This window comes from Brienomyrus brachyistius, chromosome 16, assembly GCF_023856365.1.
Source record: "Brienomyrus brachyistius isolate T26 chromosome 16, BBRACH_0.4, whole genome shotgun sequence".
Taxonomy (NCBI): Eukaryota; Metazoa; Chordata; class Actinopteri; order Osteoglossiformes; family Mormyridae; genus Brienomyrus; species Brienomyrus brachyistius.
The window spans coordinates 4,095,000-4,113,133 of NC_064548.1; the positions used below are offsets into that span (position 1 = coordinate 4,095,000).

The 18,134-nt window shown below is 42.0% G+C and overlaps 1 protein-coding gene across 2 annotated transcripts; it reads left to right on the plus strand.

Moving 5' to 3' along the window:
- Nucleotides 1-8,511: 8,511 nt before the first annotated feature.
- Nucleotides 8,512-17,959, plus strand: itm2bb (integral membrane protein 2Bb). Of its 2 annotated transcripts, none has more exons than XM_048978171.1 (6): nucleotides 8,512-8,764; nucleotides 15,545-15,700; nucleotides 15,800-15,997; nucleotides 16,210-16,320; nucleotides 16,532-16,682; nucleotides 16,978-17,959. In XM_048978171.1, exons 1-6 carry the CDS (start codon nucleotides 8,675-8,677, stop codon nucleotides 17,064-17,066), a joined length of 795 nt encoding a protein of 264 aa, XP_048834128.1. In that variant the 5' UTR covers nucleotides 8,512-8,674; the 3' UTR covers nucleotides 17,067-17,959. The 2 variants fall into 2 exon arrangements, with proteins under 2 accessions (XP_048834128.1, XP_048834129.1); XM_048978172.1 differs by having other exon boundaries at nucleotides 8,515-8,764; nucleotides 15,545-15,676.
- The last annotated feature ends 175 nt before the right edge of the window (nucleotides 17,960-18,134 follow it).

Consider the following 18,134-nt stretch of genomic DNA (forward strand, 5'->3'; position numbering starts at 1 on the left):
CTGGAAGGGTTGTAGGCCCTAATCCTGACATGTTAGAAGAAGAGTGATTTAAATATCATAAACATATAAACATGTGAATGAATATTCTCCTCATCTTGTACGCTAGAATGTGCGTACAAGAGGGTAGAGGGTAAGTGGTATGTTGCTGAGTTCATAGAAAATTGTGGTGTTATGTGCCGTAAGAGTTTTTGATATGTCTACAGGAAACCTCAGTCTTCTACCCCAAGCTCACATAACAGTGGTAATGCAATATCTTTTGATAAATTGACCTGCATATGAGTTCTGTGACTTTGCGAACTCCTGTTTGAACCCTATAATGAAGGTTACTTCTCAGTCTCACTTAAAATGTATTGTTACTGTCCTTTACTTCCATTAACTATGTAGTAGAGATCTAGTGTGTAGTAATCATTACCTAGCAATCTGTAATTATACCCTCTGGATTACGGATGAAAAGTTACAATTGTTTGAATGAATTTTCCAGTAAAAGGGAACATTACAATGAGAGAATGTTGAGCTGTTAATGCTATGATTTTGTTGTCCTCTTTTTAAATTGACAAACAGTAATATGATTATTGTAGGGTTTAAGCACTTCTTTATACAGCGTGTAGTTAGCGTATGGAATAGTCTTCCTGTTAGTGTAGCGCAAGCTAAAACACTGGGTTCCTTTAAATCAGAGCTAGATAAGATTTTAACAACTCTGAGTTATTAGTTAAGTTCTCCCTAAACAAGCTTGATGGGCTGAATGGCCTCCTCTCATTTGTAAATTTCTTATGTTCTTATGTTCTCATTTTGCTTGTGACAGTCCATGATCAAAGTAAAATCAAATGCATTAGTTTATGATGATGTATATATAGTTAGCTAAACTGCTAAACATGTTGTAGCTTCATGAGTTTAAATAAGTTATGATCTCAAGATAACAATAAGAAAAAAATAATGATGAACATCCTTTCTGCACTTCCGCAGAAACCCCCTTCAGAATATACTTCCTTTTATGATATTCTGTAATGATTGTGAGTTTTTATAATAAGGATAAATGTTTATTTTGTTCACATCCTCTTGTAATTATTAAAAGGGATTCAGGTGGATGTGTTGAATTACTGCTGCATGACTTCAAAGGTAGAAAAGCCTGCTTGTGTATTATAAAGAAGTACCTGCTTGCTAAATTTACAATGGGTAGCGCTACCTGCTAATTATAACAGCTAGGAGGTCCCATGGGATGTGTGAGGCAGCTATACGGTGATGAAAGGGATGGAAAGCTAGCAAGTTATGGAATAAGAGAACAGGGGAGATGTTTCCTCTGGGGGACACATGGAACGTGAAGCTTCTGCAAAGACTGTGAGATCATTTAGAAAGTGAGCAAGATTGGATGTGCGTGTGGAGAAAATGGTAATGGTGACTTGGCAGTGCTTAGTTACGGGGAATGAACAAGGGAAGCTGTATAACATACAGCTCAGAGTAAAGAGCTGAGGGAAGTGGTCAGAAACGATAAGGGAAGGGAACCACAGCCACCAACCCTACAGGCTGCAGGAGGGTAAGTTTCACCATCTGCAGGAGAACCGGATGAACATCCAGATTTAGCAGGCTGAGTGTGACTAGGGAAGACAGAGCAGAGGACATGGCAGAGGGAGTGACCAGGGCTGACCGTGGGATCTGGTGTCTGCCGTCCATTGTGGCCAGAGAGGATGCGGGGCAAGATACTGAGCTCATCAGATCTCCGTGGGGCCACAGCAGGAGATGCGTCCTGGTACCCAGCAGCCGATGCCACCGCAATCTAATGCTGTATGCTCTCCGACAGTGTGCCACCACATAACCTTGTCCTGTCTCACTTTCCGATTGGCCATCGAATGGAAGAGACATTTTCAAGTCACTTTAGTTTTTGGCTGCTGCATTGCACTTGTCTGCCTCTCTCCTTCTTTTCCCAAGTATTAGCTTCTGTCCCATATCTTTCCATGATTCTACAGACTCTACTGGTTTATGTAATTCTACACTTTGGAAAATGTTGGGTCCTTGACTGCTGATCTTACAGAGTGTATCTGACTGGATGACTGTTTCTCAGCTACAACAGGGATCACTGAGATTCCTGTGTTCATCTGCCTTTCTGTCTTGCATGGTTCCCATTATCGGTCTCTGTCACTCCCACCCACTCCAGCAGACCCATTGACGGATATACTGTATGATGAAATAAGTTTATATGCATTAAATGTTTTATTCCAATAGAACAAGAACTAAATAAATAAAAGAAATTCAACAAAAATCTCTCAACTTTGAACCGCAAATAAATGTAAACTGAGCCCAAAAACTAATCAGATGTGCAAATATCTGCACAGTTATTTAAAAAAACAATAACCAAATCTATACAACAAATGTTTAAATATCACATTATTATAAACAAACAAGAGCAGCTTAAAAACAGAAGAGAACCCTGATCCCTATTTCAAAAAAATACATTTAAACTAGCTGAACATCACAATTTAATACAATGGCTCAGAACAAACATGAATATATAAGACAAAATAAATGACATCATTTACATTCTCCATCTTGCCAAAAGTCTTGGGACCCGCTGTCTATTTTTAGCCGCCCGCTCCCGCCTGCAGCAACCATAAAACCGCCCGATCCCGCGAGATTTCCGTTGGGTCCCGCAGGACCCCAGTCCCAATGCAGACTAGCTCCCTAACTCTACTACAATCTTCTCTTCTGTCTCTCCTGCCCCAAAATGAGTTCCTGACAATGACCTTCCAAAATGGGTGTACTTTTCTGCATAGCTATTCATCCTGATTTGCGGCATTGGTTTGTGTTTACGTTTCAGGGTAAGCTATGGACCTGGGTGGGCATGCTCCAGGGGTAAACTGGGTTTCGCTCTGTTTATTCTCAAGAGCTGCTAAAGGATCTGGAGTTTCTCATTCTAAATAGGGGGGAGCTTTGCCCTGAAGGAAGCCTGTCTCCAAGATACTGAAGATTTATTGATCTATTTAGCTAATAATACCCACAAGGCCACAAAAGGAAAATTATAATAGCTAAAACAGGAAGTACCTCTTTAGGACACATTTTAACTCCAGAGGGAAGCAGCAGAAATCCAAAACAAATTGAAACTCCGAAACTTCAAAAAACAGCAATTGCTATCATTTATGGGAACTGTGGGTAATTGTAGACCCCGTAGATATGGCAACAAGTGCTCAACCCCTTCAAGAGAAGGGGCTAAATGTGACGGATGACTAGACTGAGGACTCTGACAAGGTTTTCAAAGACTTGAAATGTGCACTTTTGGGACTTCCCTCACTGGGCATTCCAAGTTATAATTTGCCTTTTGTGCTTTTTGTGGGAGAGAAAAATGGATTTATGTACTGTACAGTACTGGCACAGAAGCATGGGGATAAGTATAGGCCTATAGCTTATTATCAGTAATACTTAACGTCAGTAGCAGCAGTGTATCCAACTTGTCTGAAAACAGTTTCAGCAGCAAATGAAGCTGCCTTGGCATGAGTGGACTTGGTAGCAATGCATGACCCTATTGCAGTATATGTTTACATAGGGTAGGACTTCTCATTTAAATATAGCTTGATTAATTCACAACCAGGGGGCGGCATGGTGGTGCAGTGGTTAGCACTGTTGCCTCACACCTTTGGGGCCCGGGTTTGAGTCTCCGCCTGGGTCACATGTGTGCGGAGTTTGCATGTTCTCCCCATGTCGTCGTGGGGTTTCCTCCAGGTACTCCGGTTTCCCCACACAGTCCAAAAACATGCTGAGGCTAATTGGACTTGCTAAATTGCCCATAGGTGTGCATGCGTGAGTGAATGGTGTGTGAGTGTGCCCTGCGATGGGCTGGCCCCCCATCCTGGGTTGTTCCCTGCCTCGTGCCCATTGCTTCTGGGATAGGCTCCGGACCCCCGCGACCCAGTAGGATAAGCGGTTTGGAAAATGGATGGATGGATGGATGGATAATTCACGACCAGAATGTATGAATGACTACGGGGGATGTTTTTCTATATAAGTGTTCTGCTCTAGATACAGCTACATGGTTCCCTACTGAAGAGGATTGGGGAGCCTCATTAGTGTTGTGGAGTGATCAAGATGGCGATGAAACCTAGAGCTGATTTGAAAGAAATCCCACTGAAAGACTGTGATCTGATTCTGTCTGTACATGGATGCTCTCTGCCTGGCTGACGGAAGCCCATCTGTATAAGATGCTGTAATGGGAATGGAAACGATCAACGAGCTGTTGATTCTAACCTGAGCATAGAATTACCTAAAACACATTTTGGGAACACCATGATCACGGAGCTCTATGTAAATACTGATCGGTTTGCTCACTGCTGGAAAACTGATAGCTGCCTCCCTCTCCAGCTACGCGCAATTGGATGAAGGATCACAAGGAAACGCCCAGGCTGACGCTGTATCAGAAGAAGCAATCCTCTTCCTCCAGTCTCCCTCAACTCAACCTGCCCCCTGCAGATGGATAATGGTCCTTCACCTCTCTCCATCAATGATGTCCTTCTGTGGCAGCAGCAAACTGATCCAGAGGAGAAGTAAAACTGATGGAAACTAAATGGCTGTGGCTTGGCGCAGGATTGTGGGTGGAAGTCCAGTGATGGACAAACCATTTTGCCAGAGTGGCGAACCCTGGAATTGTATAAGAGCATATGGATCATGCAGGCAATATCTAAATGTTGAAGATTTTGGTTCGCACTCAGAATAAGCACTCATGTGGTACTGTAAGAGATGCATGGTGTGTTCACAGAACATTGTAGCTAAAGGCTTGGATGTTCCACAGAGAAAATCCCCGGTGCCAGAGGGTATTTTTGTCATTAGATGATGGACTTTTATTGAATTAACATCATGCAGGGGTTACAAGTATTGTTTAATCGTCACTGGTCTCTAGGGGTGGGCAGGGTTCTGCTAACTGCTAATCAGCAAACCTAACTTTTTTGTTTCAGATTAGCATTTCCAGGTAACTTCTGTTAAATTTAGTTCTGCTACCTGTAAATCCACTAACATTTTTTGCAGGTAAAGTGAATAAAGTGTGATGGTCAAAAACGTTTGTAAACCCGAAAATCATATATATTTGTTCCTGTCTGCTGTGAGACTGTCTGCAGTAGTCTATCTGGTATGTTATTGGCTGACTACATGTAAACACAGGCCGTGATTGGTCGATAACTTATTAGATTTAATGTAGTCTGGGCTAAATGTAAGTGAACCAAGATAAAGGCCATTTAAACTGGGGTACCCTGAACTAAGCAGAGAACAGGAGCATGTATCACAAAGCTGGATTTCTTGCTCAGTGGGATAACGTGTCGGATTTAAATAACGGTTGTTAACGGTGGTTTAAAGTGACTTTATCTTTGTTCATTTACATTTAGCCCAGACTACCTTAAATCAGACAAGTTATCCATCCATCCATCCATTTTCCAAACCGCTTATCCTACAGGGTCGCGGGGGGTCCGGAGCCTATCCCAGAAGCAATGGGCACGAGGCAGGGAACAACCCAGGATGAGGGGCCAGCCCATCGCAGGGCACACTCACACACCATTCACTCTCATATGCATTCCTACGGGCAATTTAGCAAGTCCAATTAGCCTCAGCATGTTTTTGGACTGTGGGGGGAAACCAGAGTACCCGAAGGAAACCCCACGACGACATGAGGAGAACATGCAAACTCCGCACACATGTGACCTAGGTGGAGACTTGAACCCGGGTCCCAGAGGTGTGAGGCAACAGTGCTAAGCACTGCACCACCATGCCGCCCCCAAGTTATCCATCTAAGCAAGAAGTTCTGCTTTGTGATACGGACCCCAGTTGGAGAATTTTCATTTCATAGGGTGGCTTGGGAAAATTCATTTATATTCAGAGGAGAAGTGCGACCTGATTGGCCGATGAACATGCTCCCATCAACATGTGCTACCTGACATTCCTTACATGATGCCTAACATTCCTTACAGAATCCGAACAGATAAGTCTTTAATACCTTTATGCAACCATTCATAAACAACTTCTGACATTTTATCAACTCAAAGAAGTCCTTAAATCAGGGGTCTCCAACTCCGGTCCTGGAGGGCTACTATCCAGTAGGTTTTCTATCCTACCTGGCTTCTGATGAACCACATTTACCTGACTTACCTCTGCCTTAAATTAATTTTCTTAAGTCATTGCTTGCAATGGGAGCTTAGTCTACATTAAATTTGGTGCAAGTCCAACTTATTTCATGAATTAAAGTCTGGAGATGTCATTATAAAAAAAGGAATCCATCTGCTGTAAGATGCTCATCCAAAGTATGACTGTATTTTTTAAGTATTTCAACTCAATCACAGTACAATATGTTTTACTTGTCATAGGCTAATAGTATTTTGATTTATGAATTCTGGTACCATGGTTTTCTAGGTAATTAGCGATCAGCATGGTTATTTGGCATTCTGTCTACAGCATTCACTGGCAAATCAGGTAGCACTTCTCTCATGAATAAATGAGTTTTCCCAAACCACCCTGTAAAATGAAAATGTGCCCTGGTGGTATTTCAGGGTTCTGATTGACAGAGCTATAGACCAATAAGGAGCTGAGTCTCCCCTTCCTAGTTCAGGGCAAACAGCGCCATGTTTCTAGTCCCCAAGCGGCTTCACTGAGGGCAAATGTCAGCATGAGCCAGCTGCGAAATAGGGCTCCTCTGACAAAAATGCTTATCTCATAAATGGAATATCATAGAAAGAAAATTTCAATGCAGATTTATTCCAGATACTTTACAGCAGGGGTGGCCAATCTTATCCGCAAAGGGCCGGTGTGTGTGCAGGTTTTAGGGATAACCTTTAAGTCAGCTGTTGAAACCCAGGTGTGAGGACTCTTCAGCCAATCAGTCCTCTAATTAGCCATCTAATTAAAGATTAGCCGCTAAAACCTGCATACACTGTGGTCCTTTCTGGAAAAAAAACTGCACACCCCTTGCTCTACAGAATCCAGTGATCCAGTTGGGTCCTAAAGACCTAGGTATCCCCTGGTGTTCACTCTCATCCGACAGAGGGGACTTCAGTGTTGAACATCTTAAAATTGTAGCTGTCTAGTTATATTTTAAGGGTTTCAGAGCAAAATACCAAACCAAAGCTAAAGTCATATAATAAAAGTTAGTAGTTATCATTAACTTCCACAAATTTTTAGTGGTTTATCAGTTCAAATTAAATTTTAGAGTTAGCGGATTAGTGGTTATCGAAACCAACTTCTTGGTTAGCTGTGCCTGCTATTGCTGAGCTTCACTTCCAGGTGGGTTGAGGCCTACTGCTGTTGTCATGCCACAATTCTTATCTATAACTAAGGGTCTGATTTAGAAACTGATAACCCCGATGGGGCATTCCACAAAAATTCTCTTCAGACAATGGAAACTATTTTGTAAATGTTGTAATAAGTGTACTGGGTGAAAAACTATGTGCAGATCTGAGACGTCGATGTTCCTATCAGAGCAGTGGCACAATGGGGAGAGTAAATGGCACCATTAAGAACAAATTAGTGAAAGTGCAATGCTGAAATGGGCATGAACAAGATGACAGCTCTCCCACTGGTCCTGCTGCACCTCATCTTGATCTCTCGACATGGATGAGACCAAACTAACCTCAATGGTGAAAGACACCCACCCATAGGTAAAAACAGCCTTTCCAGTACGATTGGAGAGACCCTTGCACAGCTTGCAGCCAGGTGACTGGGTGGTGGTCAAAGACCCACAACAGACTAAATGGAACTCGCTTGGTGGAAAGACTCAAATCAGATCCTCCTCGACACCGGCACAGCAAAGTCACCAAAAGATCCAACTGGATCTACACCAGCTATTGCCAGAAGGTTACAGAACCAGTAGACATTGAGAGGGACAGGGTGCAAGACCTGCCTCCAGTGAGGACATTGACCAGGACGAGAAGCAGATGACATTATGATGGTGCCCCTGGTGACAGAAGATGACCATCCTTGAAGCCTCTCTAAGCATCGCTGTCCTAAGGGACTGATGTGTATAACATTAATTGCGAGTGTTTTATGTTTGTACCTATATGGACAGTTGCATTTAGCTGTTTTAAAATGAGCAACAACTCGAGACAGAATGTTCTACAAAGTTTTACATAATAGTATCTCTGATTTATGTAGTAATCTGGCTTCTCCTGAAGACCCTGAGAAATTGTTCATCTGTGTTCATTGCCTTAACATTTGTTGACGTGTATGTATGCCCTGCCCAAGCGATAAAGGGGAGATTGCATGCATTGCTGAATTACCGTAGTTATAAATAAATAAATAAAACATTTTCTTAATACGATCGAACCAAGTCTCTGGCTGAAATTTCTACAACAAAAGTTTGCATTTAGACGTGTCTAGCAGAAATCAGGTGAATTAAGGCTTGGTGAACATCCATCTCGTCCCTGATTATTAATTTTAGTAGCGCAATTGATTATTATTCATAATCCAGTAAAGTTTCATTTGAAAAAGCGCGCCCACTTGCGGCAAGAGCCGCGCCACTGCGCTGTATAGTTCTGCAGCTAGATGAAAGGTAGCTGTGCTCGCACTGGGTGCGTATCTGCGTCACTGATAGATGTTGTCAGTGGGGAGGAGAAGCTGTAGAACAAGAAAAACCAAAAGCGGTTTCCAGAAAAGCGCCGTGCTTCTTGTCTACTTTCGACGCAGAAGTACGACCTCGTACGAATAAAACGAAATAACAATGGTTAAGGTTTCTTTCAACTCAGCCTTGGGTCAAAAAGATCCGAAAAAAGAGGAGGACAAGAATGAAGCCTTAATTCCCGACGAGACGGTGAGTTGACCTGATTTCGTAAAGGTTGTTTACTGGTTTTAATAACAACTTGGAATTGAACTATATTAGCTTTAGTCTATTTCTAGATGCGTACTTTTGTTTTATAAGTAGCAAGCTATGTAATAAACTGTAAATACATGTATTAGCAAAGTAAAACGAGCTCTTTTAAAACCTCGTTGGACCTAAAGTTTTTAAAAGAAGTTGGAATAGTGTGTATAGGATGCAGACAGTTAATAAAATACGCAAATATTGGGGTGTAGCGTGTGTGAACGTGTATGTTTGGTTTGGCTCTTCGTGGACGTTGAACCTGCAGCTTGATATCCGATAGGGATCCGTTTAAAAATGGCTGACCGTCCGCGTACCGAGTACCGTCTAACCTTGTTTAGGAGGCTCTGCCTTTTTTTACTTTTATTTATAGCGCGACGCTTCCAAGTTTTTCATCAGACGTGCATTTTGCGTTATCGCCGTCTGCAGTGCAGTCTTGACAAGCTGCACTAAGTTTTTTTGTTTGTTTTTGTTTTTGTCGCGTAATGTACTTTTGGGTACTACCTTGTGTAGTCTGTCGCAGTAATAGGTGAATTAGGTGTCGCAGGCAGTGGTTATGTAATATAACGCGCATGTATGTGACAAGGGCATACTGTGCTGTGCTCCCTGTGTCTGTCTCTGTGGCGCCGGGGTCTGTCCGGCACCTGTGACGGCCGCCGGAAGGAAACATGGCACTGCCTGTAACATGTGAAGATTTGCGGCATGATTAGGGTTCACTCCAAAATAATACCCCACCAATGAAGGAAATCGATTATCGTCGCGATTTTAAAACATTTACTTCTGGTTCTAGGTAAAGTACAAGACGACGCAACAGATAAAACTGCCTTTGCTCCAGTTTGTCGTCTTAACGCGTTATCCTGTGGCAGTAGGATCGATGTTTTTAATCAAACTTTTTTTGTTTGATTTTATTGCTTTTGGCTGTGCAATAACATCTTGGAGAGCTTCAAATAATTAACCACTGCTTGAGGTGCGCCTCCATTTTGATCGAATTAGATCGAATTGCCAAAACTAGCGTATGTTTAAACGCACATTTGGGGAAGCAAAGCGGAGATCAGGCTAGTTAAACAAACTGAATCGATTAAAGCACTTGGGTCACGTTACACCGCTAACCTACAAAGCTATGAGAAGAAAACGAGAGGACGTTTTCACGCAGATAGTTCCTACTATCATGTTATTTTGGTAAAGATATTGATCAAGGTATGTGACTCAGAAATACCCTGTAAAAGGACACTGTTACAGTTCTTCTTGTAACATATCAGTGCAGAAGGGAGTTTTTTTCTAGGAGGAGACAGACTGATCGTGGTATGCGTGGGATTCATGTTGTGGTTTGTTGCTGGCAATTCTTTCTCGTGTGAGAACAACATCCGAGACGGGACGCTTCGCTTTCGCTTTGAATCACACTCTGGCCCGGCCGATAAAATGGCAGCTTTTAATCTGAACAACTGAGCATGAAGGCTCTGTATGCATCTGTGCTGCTCTCTGCTCCGGCCGACCTCGTAATCAGTGCAGTTATTAATTGGATTAGGAGACTGAATTGTCTCGACGGCACTCATTTTTTTATATATGTATTTTACAACTAAGTAGGTTACATTGTACGGCTGTGAACTTTCCCCAAAACCAGGGTTCTGAAATTGCATTGTTAGACTCTCTTAGCGCTTTGGTCACGTGTTGGTATGACTAAACAAGTAAATTGTCAAAAGTCAGATTCTGTTTCTGAAATGAATCAAGAGCCCGTTGTCATTACAAAGTATATCTGTAGTACTGTAATAATGTTAGCCCACTGATGAGAATGAAGTACGTCTAGATAAAATCAGGCTCTTCTAATATATTTTGCTATATATTTTGCTATATATTTTGCTTTTCCTTTAATTATTTTTGCAGTGGGATGGATATCACTTTGAAAATGTGTTAAGGACTAAAGTTTTACTTTAAATGGGGAATTTGGTGCGTAAAGGTTTGGATATTCAAGGCACTGTTTAGCTGTGCAGTTGTAGCTTCTGTAGTGTTAGCTTCTGCTAAGAAAAAACACTACAAATTATTAAACTTAACCATCATTAGTATAACTTTTATTTGACGCCTCTCCCTATTGTTATAATGTGTTTTTTTTTCTTAAAATTCATAAATAGTGTAGCAGTGGGCATAAGTGTAAAATAATTAAGAATCAAGTGCCTATAGTTTTGTCAGGTCCTAACTGATGTGGGATACTTTTACTTTATTGAATGTGTGCAGAATGCAGAAGGTTTTAGTCTGTTTGTGTTACCTAAAGAAAGTTATGAGCTACCAGAAACTAAATGTTAATATATTACAATTTTTTTCCTATTGATAAAAAATGTGAAACACGGGTTTGGATAATGCCATTCTTGCAGAACATGTTTCACAAATCACTGATTCTATTATGATTAGCTTTACTTTCATTTTACTTGTGTGTGTTTGTGATGAGTCGTACCACGTGATGATTTATGTATAAACTATATTGTATATTAATAAGAACCCGTGTTCTTTAATATATTTGGATAAAGTAGGTATCATTGGTTGTTTTATTGCTTGTTTACTCATTCATCACGGGATCTTTTAATGCTTATTTTGAGATGTACTTTTAAAACAAAATTTATTCTGCACATCAAGTAACGTTTATTTAGTTGCACCTACTGTGTACAGTGACAATGAAGGCATTGTATTCTGTTCTATAAAGTGTGAATCTGAGTGTTGCCTCTGCCAAGTACATTTCACAAATGTCTGTTTCAGGATGGAGCTGCTGAGTTATTGCAGACATCAAAATCAAGATTATTTTGGTCTATACTGAAATCACTATTTAACACGATCACTCGTTGACTTTGGATGTATGATGGATATGTTGACCTTTTAAATCTTTTTAACATTGGTCTTCCCTGAACTATAAATATAATTCAACTTTGAAGCAAATAAAATGGAGCTGAATGGGGTGCTCTGGGTTTATAACACCAGGCAAAACGGGAGCATCATTGTGAAACCAACGGCAGCACAATAGTTTTATCTGGATTGTTATATTCTTGCTAATCGTTGCCCCGTGGCCTGTTGGCGGCAGTGATGTGTCGCCTGGGCCAGCGGCTGCTTAGCTGCTGCTCTCTGGTATCATTTACTTCAGGGGCCTCCGGAGCAATAAAAGGTGTGTTTCACTGACTTCGCCTTTCTGGGGCTGTGGAGACTCGTTCAGCAACATACTGCATCATATTTTAACTGCATACCTACATCACATTTTCTCTCTCGCAGGTTGTACAGTCGTTTTCAGTGCCTAGCGGAAAAGAGTACAAAAAAAATTTATGTATTCACAAAAATATGTATTTGTGTTTAGGCATAAACCACGCCTTGGGAGGCTTTGGCCAGCCCAGGGAAGCATGTGTGAGCTTGCAGACCTGGGTGGTGATACAGAGTAGAAAGACGCCATTTGGCAAGTGCATCAAGGCAGGAGTGTGTGTGTCTGTCTGTCTGTCTGTCTAGCTGTCTGTGTGAGCCAGCTATGTTGTACATAATGAAGGAATGAATACCTGCAGTAGTTGATGGGAATGTTGGGATTGTGAAGAGGAACACAATGTCTATATGTTTATGATGGCATAGGAGTGGGTCTCTGGTCTCCCTCTTTCTGGGGCACTCTAGAAGTCTGATGACTATGACAGCCCGGGCTATGAAGTACAAAGCCTCGTTTGTCTTCAGTCGTCAGATAACAGTACAGCCACAAAGATCCAAAACCAACTTAATGATATAGCCCCCCCCCCCCCCCCTTTCCCCCATACACTCATACCCATTAGTAGGAGTGTAGCAGTACACGTATTCATACTGAAATTTTCGGTACGGGTATTTTGGTTTGGTACATATATGTAACAGATGAATGTTGCAAATGCGGATCCTTTGTGTGTGTGTGAGCAACATTCGGAAAGGCGCAGATAAAACCGCGAAACAACTATGTCAAGCGGACATGAAACAAATGGCCATGGGGATGAATAGACACTTGAAGCAGGTCCATACGGCTGAGGTGCAAAGTCAAGTGAAGATGTTACCGACTGCATCCAACTCCAAGGGGGAGTTGGATTTAGTTCCAAATCGCAATTCTTTGGTTTGGAAATTTTTAGATGGCACTAAGAGTTAAAAATAATTTAAAAATATTAATTTAAATGTAAGTTACTGTAATTATGCTATGCTTATTTATTACTTGTAGTGTTTACCCAGTTGCACATAGGGCAATTTTTTTTTTTTTAAGGCTCTGACGTGTGCGAGGCTGGCATGGTGCAGAAAATAATAAGTAAATAAGTATGAATAAGTAAGCATGAATAAGTAAGTGTGTACTGAGATTTCCAGCACTGTCTCATAATAATTCAAGCACAGTCTCAGAAGCTCAGGCTAACTGAAGTAAATGGATAGCTAGTCATGAGTACAGCTCTCTGCGAAGTTTGCCATGTTAGAGTTAAATGATGTGGTAATACACCTACATTTGCATGCATTTCTTCACATTATTTTAGCTTTTTCTAAAAAATTCTGAAAGATGTTTTTCAGTTCACATTTCCAAATTTTCAGTTTGGATTTGATTTACATACCCTGCTTCTTCTCAGTGGCATACTGTATACTGTAAAGGTGGTCATTTTGGTGTGCATGTCACATCTTTACTTCTGATCCCTAAATTGCTAATAAGCTGAAACTGCTGTAAGTTTTAAAGTTTTAGTGCAGCCCAATGAAGGCTCTTCAGTGTATGATACAATATTTACTTCAAATATATGTTCAAACAGCATCAAGTTAAATACAACAAACTTTTTAAAGCAAGAATAACTTCTTTGCAGTAAAAAAATATTGAAAAAATCGCAATGTCTCTTTAAAAATCCCACTGCATATTGATTTGGCAAACAAATATTGATGCAATATCTAATAATGAGGTTGCTACCTATTCCCACCCATAATGCTGGTTGCTGGTCATTTCCCAGCAATCTGTGCTTTCTCGCTCTGCTGCGCTCTCAGGCATTGAAAATGCAATGCTGTTTTTGTTCCCTGACTCCAGGAAGCCCTCCTCTGTCTTTCACTGTCTTGCTCCATCTTACCCTTCCATAGTAAAATGAGGGTTTGTCAAAACATATTTCTCTCTCCCTATATTTTCTCTCTCTTGCTCACTTTCTAAGTTTCTCTCACCTCACGCTCTCTGTACAGCAGCCTCAGCGGTTCTGTCCGGCAGGAAGCCTGTGAGCTGAATCAAGGTGAAGCCCCTTGTAGCCTCGAATCAGATGACAAGGCCGGCAAGGGCACCTAGGTCTGGATGAGCCTCGTTGCCTGAAAAGCGTATTTGAGTATTCCTCCAATAGTTAGTCTCCAAGCTAATCGGGTATCCTGATAAAGTTTTTTTTTTTTAAACCCATTTCGTTGGCTGTTAACTTTCCTTCAGTCGCTTGTTCTTTCTAGGCTGGATGGGTATTGCTTTAGAATATAAAGGGGCGCTTGGCCAAAATTTTCTTCTTAAGTGCTGTAATAAGTTCCTACTTTTTCTCTTTCCGAAAGTCAAGTTGAAAGAGGATGTTTAAACTTGGTAATGTAAAAAGCTAAATGCAGAAGTGATCACTGGTCTTTTACTCTGTCTGTGCAGCGTTCACAGAAGAAACATAAACATGTTTGCATGCCTTTCTTTCTGTAACTCTCCTTGCTTTGCATACTTTATCCCACTTCTCCTGAATGCCATTTTTCCCTCCTACAGTTTTGCTTTTTGTGTGGTTGTTTAAAAATATACAGATTTGGAAAGTATCCTATAGTGTTGCTTTTTAGATTTGGAGCACAGACAGGAAGTTGCATATAATTCCTCCTCCAGTTTTTAAAACGCAAGCTAACTCATCCAGCACACTGTGTCACTATGATCGAGTTGTGGCTGACCTCCAGGGGTTCTGAAAGCTGAGCTCAGGTGACACACATCTCCAGGGTAATGTGTGCCAGCCCATTTAAAAGGTGAGGCTGAATAAGGTCCACACCCTTCTCAAGGGACATAAGTAAATGCAGTTTTACTGCTTAGAATTGGGAGCCAGATGCTTTCCAAGCCCTCATGGAGGTGGGCTGCTCCCTGAAACACGGTCATTAAAAAAGTGTTGGACTTTCAAAGTGCACTGGGCTCCCGAGTTTGTAATAAATAGCTAAAGATGGGCTCAGCAGAATGCCCCCCCCCCTTCTCTGCTTGTTTCTTGAAATGGTTGTGTTGTGCTGTTCAGGGGAAAAGGTTGGATATTTTGGAATCTGTTCCCCCTGCCTGAATTGCTGATGTTAGGGTGGACTGGGTTTGTTCTACACCCCTGCCCCCCTGTTTGTGCCTGCTCACCGTCTACTCATCCTCGTTGCAGATGTTTGGCTGGTGGGTGGCTTTGGGGCCCCTCGGCTGCCCCGGACAAAGCCGCCATTTTTAAGGAGCAGTAAACAAGCCATGGTGGGGTGATGGTAGCAGGAGAGCTGCCAGGGAACATTAGCGCAGGCGGTGTCACGCTGCCCCAGGCCCGGCCTGCTGCCCGGGCAGCCCTAATGTAGTGCTGAGCCCAGCTGTGACATGCTCCACTCAGTCACAGGTCCAGTCCCTCTATTCACAAGAATTCCATGTGTTTATACGACCAGATTGGATCAGGTATTGAGTGGGACTGGCTTATATAGTCTGATCGTTGCACTTGTGTTTGTGTCATTCCTGTTTATTTCAGGTTGCAGCTGGGCTGACTGGTCCGCTCTTTGTGTTCCTTCGTTTGTGTCTAGGATCTGGAGAATGGCGTGCGGGTCCGACAGCAGTCCAAAGCCTGGTGCTGGTGCCTGTGCTTGGGCCTGGCCCTCATGCTGGCCGGTGTCGTCGTGGGAGGGGCCTACCTGTACAGACAGTACCTGATGCAGGCATGTGGCACAGAAAGCAGTCTGGTCAGCTGTCCCAGTGGCTTCTTTGGGGTTTTTCTCGGGGATGTGAACACATCAGGAAGGGATAGGGGTGTGTGGTAACACGCTTTGTCTGCCCTGCAGGAGCCACAGGTCTTCGTGTGTGGGGTAGGTTACGTTGAGAAGGACTTCATGATCGAGGACGAGGAGCCTATGCCCCCTCAGCGCTGGATCCAGGAGAGCATCCGCGTGCTGGAGGATGACGAGGTCGAGTTCATCAATGTTCCCGTGCCTGAGTTCACCGACAGTGACCCCGCTGACATTGTCCACGACTTCAGAAGGGTAAGCACTCGGCTTTTCTCCCGACCGCAGGGGGTTTATAATTAGGCCTGTCCTCGTTCCCTTTTTGCTTTGTTTCACGTTCATGCCATGGGTGAGTTACTGGTATCACCACTGTGCAAAGCCTCTGTGTTCTTCATTAAATGGCATTGGTATCAGAACAGCCATGCCCAGAGTTCAGTCAGTCACGAGTGCCACCTCCCTGCCCCTTGTAGAACCTGACCGCATATCTGGATCTCAGTCTGAACAAGTGCTATGTCATCCCCCTCAACACCTCCATTGTGCTGCCGCCCAGAAACTTTGTGGATCTGCTGGTAAAAATCAAGGTACACATCTTATCGTTTAAATAAATATGTAAGGTTTTTTTTTCTTCTGTCAGGTTTTCCCCGTTTATTTATGACAAACATGAAAAATACCAAGAGATATTATTATTCTACTCTAATAGGAAGCAGCTTTCTTACTGCATGTCTGAACTGGTGCATGTGTGGGGGTGTGTGCGGGCGTGGTAACCATATGTGCTTCCTGTGTTCCTCTCAGGCAGGGACATACCTGCCCCAGTCATATCTGATCCATGAGCAGATGATAGTGACTGAGCGATTGGACAATGTGGATCAGCTGGGGTACTTCATCTACGGTCTCTGCCGTGGCAAAGAGACCTACAGACTCGAGCGCAGGGACTCCATTATTGGTTAGTCGGTTTTTCACATGCTACTTCCTCTAAATTGCACTCTTGTGCTGCATGCCACTTGTATACATAAAACAGTAGCCATGAGTACTTGTGTGGCAGATATGCAAAAGCCTGTGAAAGAATATGCAAATGATCATCCACCAAGTGTGAAGTAAATGTGGCCTCTGTTCAGGGTATGCCCAGTGGTCTGTTAGAATATTTTTTTTTTTATTTTTTAGTGGCACGCTACAGATGTCACCTTCCACCTCTAGAGTAGTCATGTTGTAGCAGGTCATTTTGTTGCTTCCCTTTGCAGGTATGCAGAAACGGGAAGCCCTTGCCTGCCGCAAGATCTTTCACTTTGAGAACAACTTTGTGGTGGAGACGGAGATCTGTGAGCAGTAGGCCTCCCTGTGGCCAGCAGGCAGGCCTCTCAGCACTCACCACCTCCCTAGTGCAGTGAAAGTTTTTATTCATTTCGATCTTTCCTTTTTGCGGTGTTTGTGTTTCCAATTAATGTGCTCACCCTGATTATCCCTTGAATAACTGTAGCACAGCTTTGTCCTACGTTTCCCAGCAATATCAGCATTCTCCAGAGATATCTGGTGAATCTGAATCCTTTTTACATAAAGTTATGGGGCTCTAGATTGTGTAGGCAGCTCTGTATGTGATTAGCCCTACATTTAGGCTGGTCTTTTAGACCAGAGAACTGATAGAAAATGAAATCCAGGTCAAATGTAGATTTTAGGATAAATATGCACACAGTTTAATGAGAGAGAGGTTGTTTCATTTGTAGATTGGAATAAATGTACCTTAAACTTTAAAAAATATGTTCAGTTTTTTGTAGGACCACACAATTCTGTACCACTATGACGCTAGGATGCCTAGAATATGTGCATTTTATTTTCCTGTTTTAATAATCTGCTGTATTACATAATACACTGCAATATAAATATCATACAGTTAGCTTTTCCATGTGATTATTCATCTTAAAATGAGAATGTAAAAGATGTGGGGTGTAATTATAAGGATGTTATTTTTTTTCCATTTACTTTCGAACGAGATCTTTTTTTTAATTTAAATTTAAGAAAAAATCTTGAAACAAGAATATTTGGAAAGACTGGAAGAGAGTTTTCCATTAACGTTATAAGATTTACATTTATATGTTTTCATTTAAAGAAATATTATTTTGTTGTATTTTCTCTTAACTTACTCCAGATCCTTCTGATAGACTTGTACTAATTTGTATATAACCTCTATGTAAAAGAGACAATATAAGAATAAATCTTCAAAATTGACCTTATGATTTGTGTGTTATTAGAGGTAAAAAAAAATGTGGTTCAGCGCTCTCACATGACACTTGTGCTTGTGTATCAATGTCTTAATCTTAAAACTCCATGCAAACCTTAATAGGATTGAGCATAATAGACTAATATAATAGAACAAACTTAATGGCTTGGAGCAGTTGGCAAC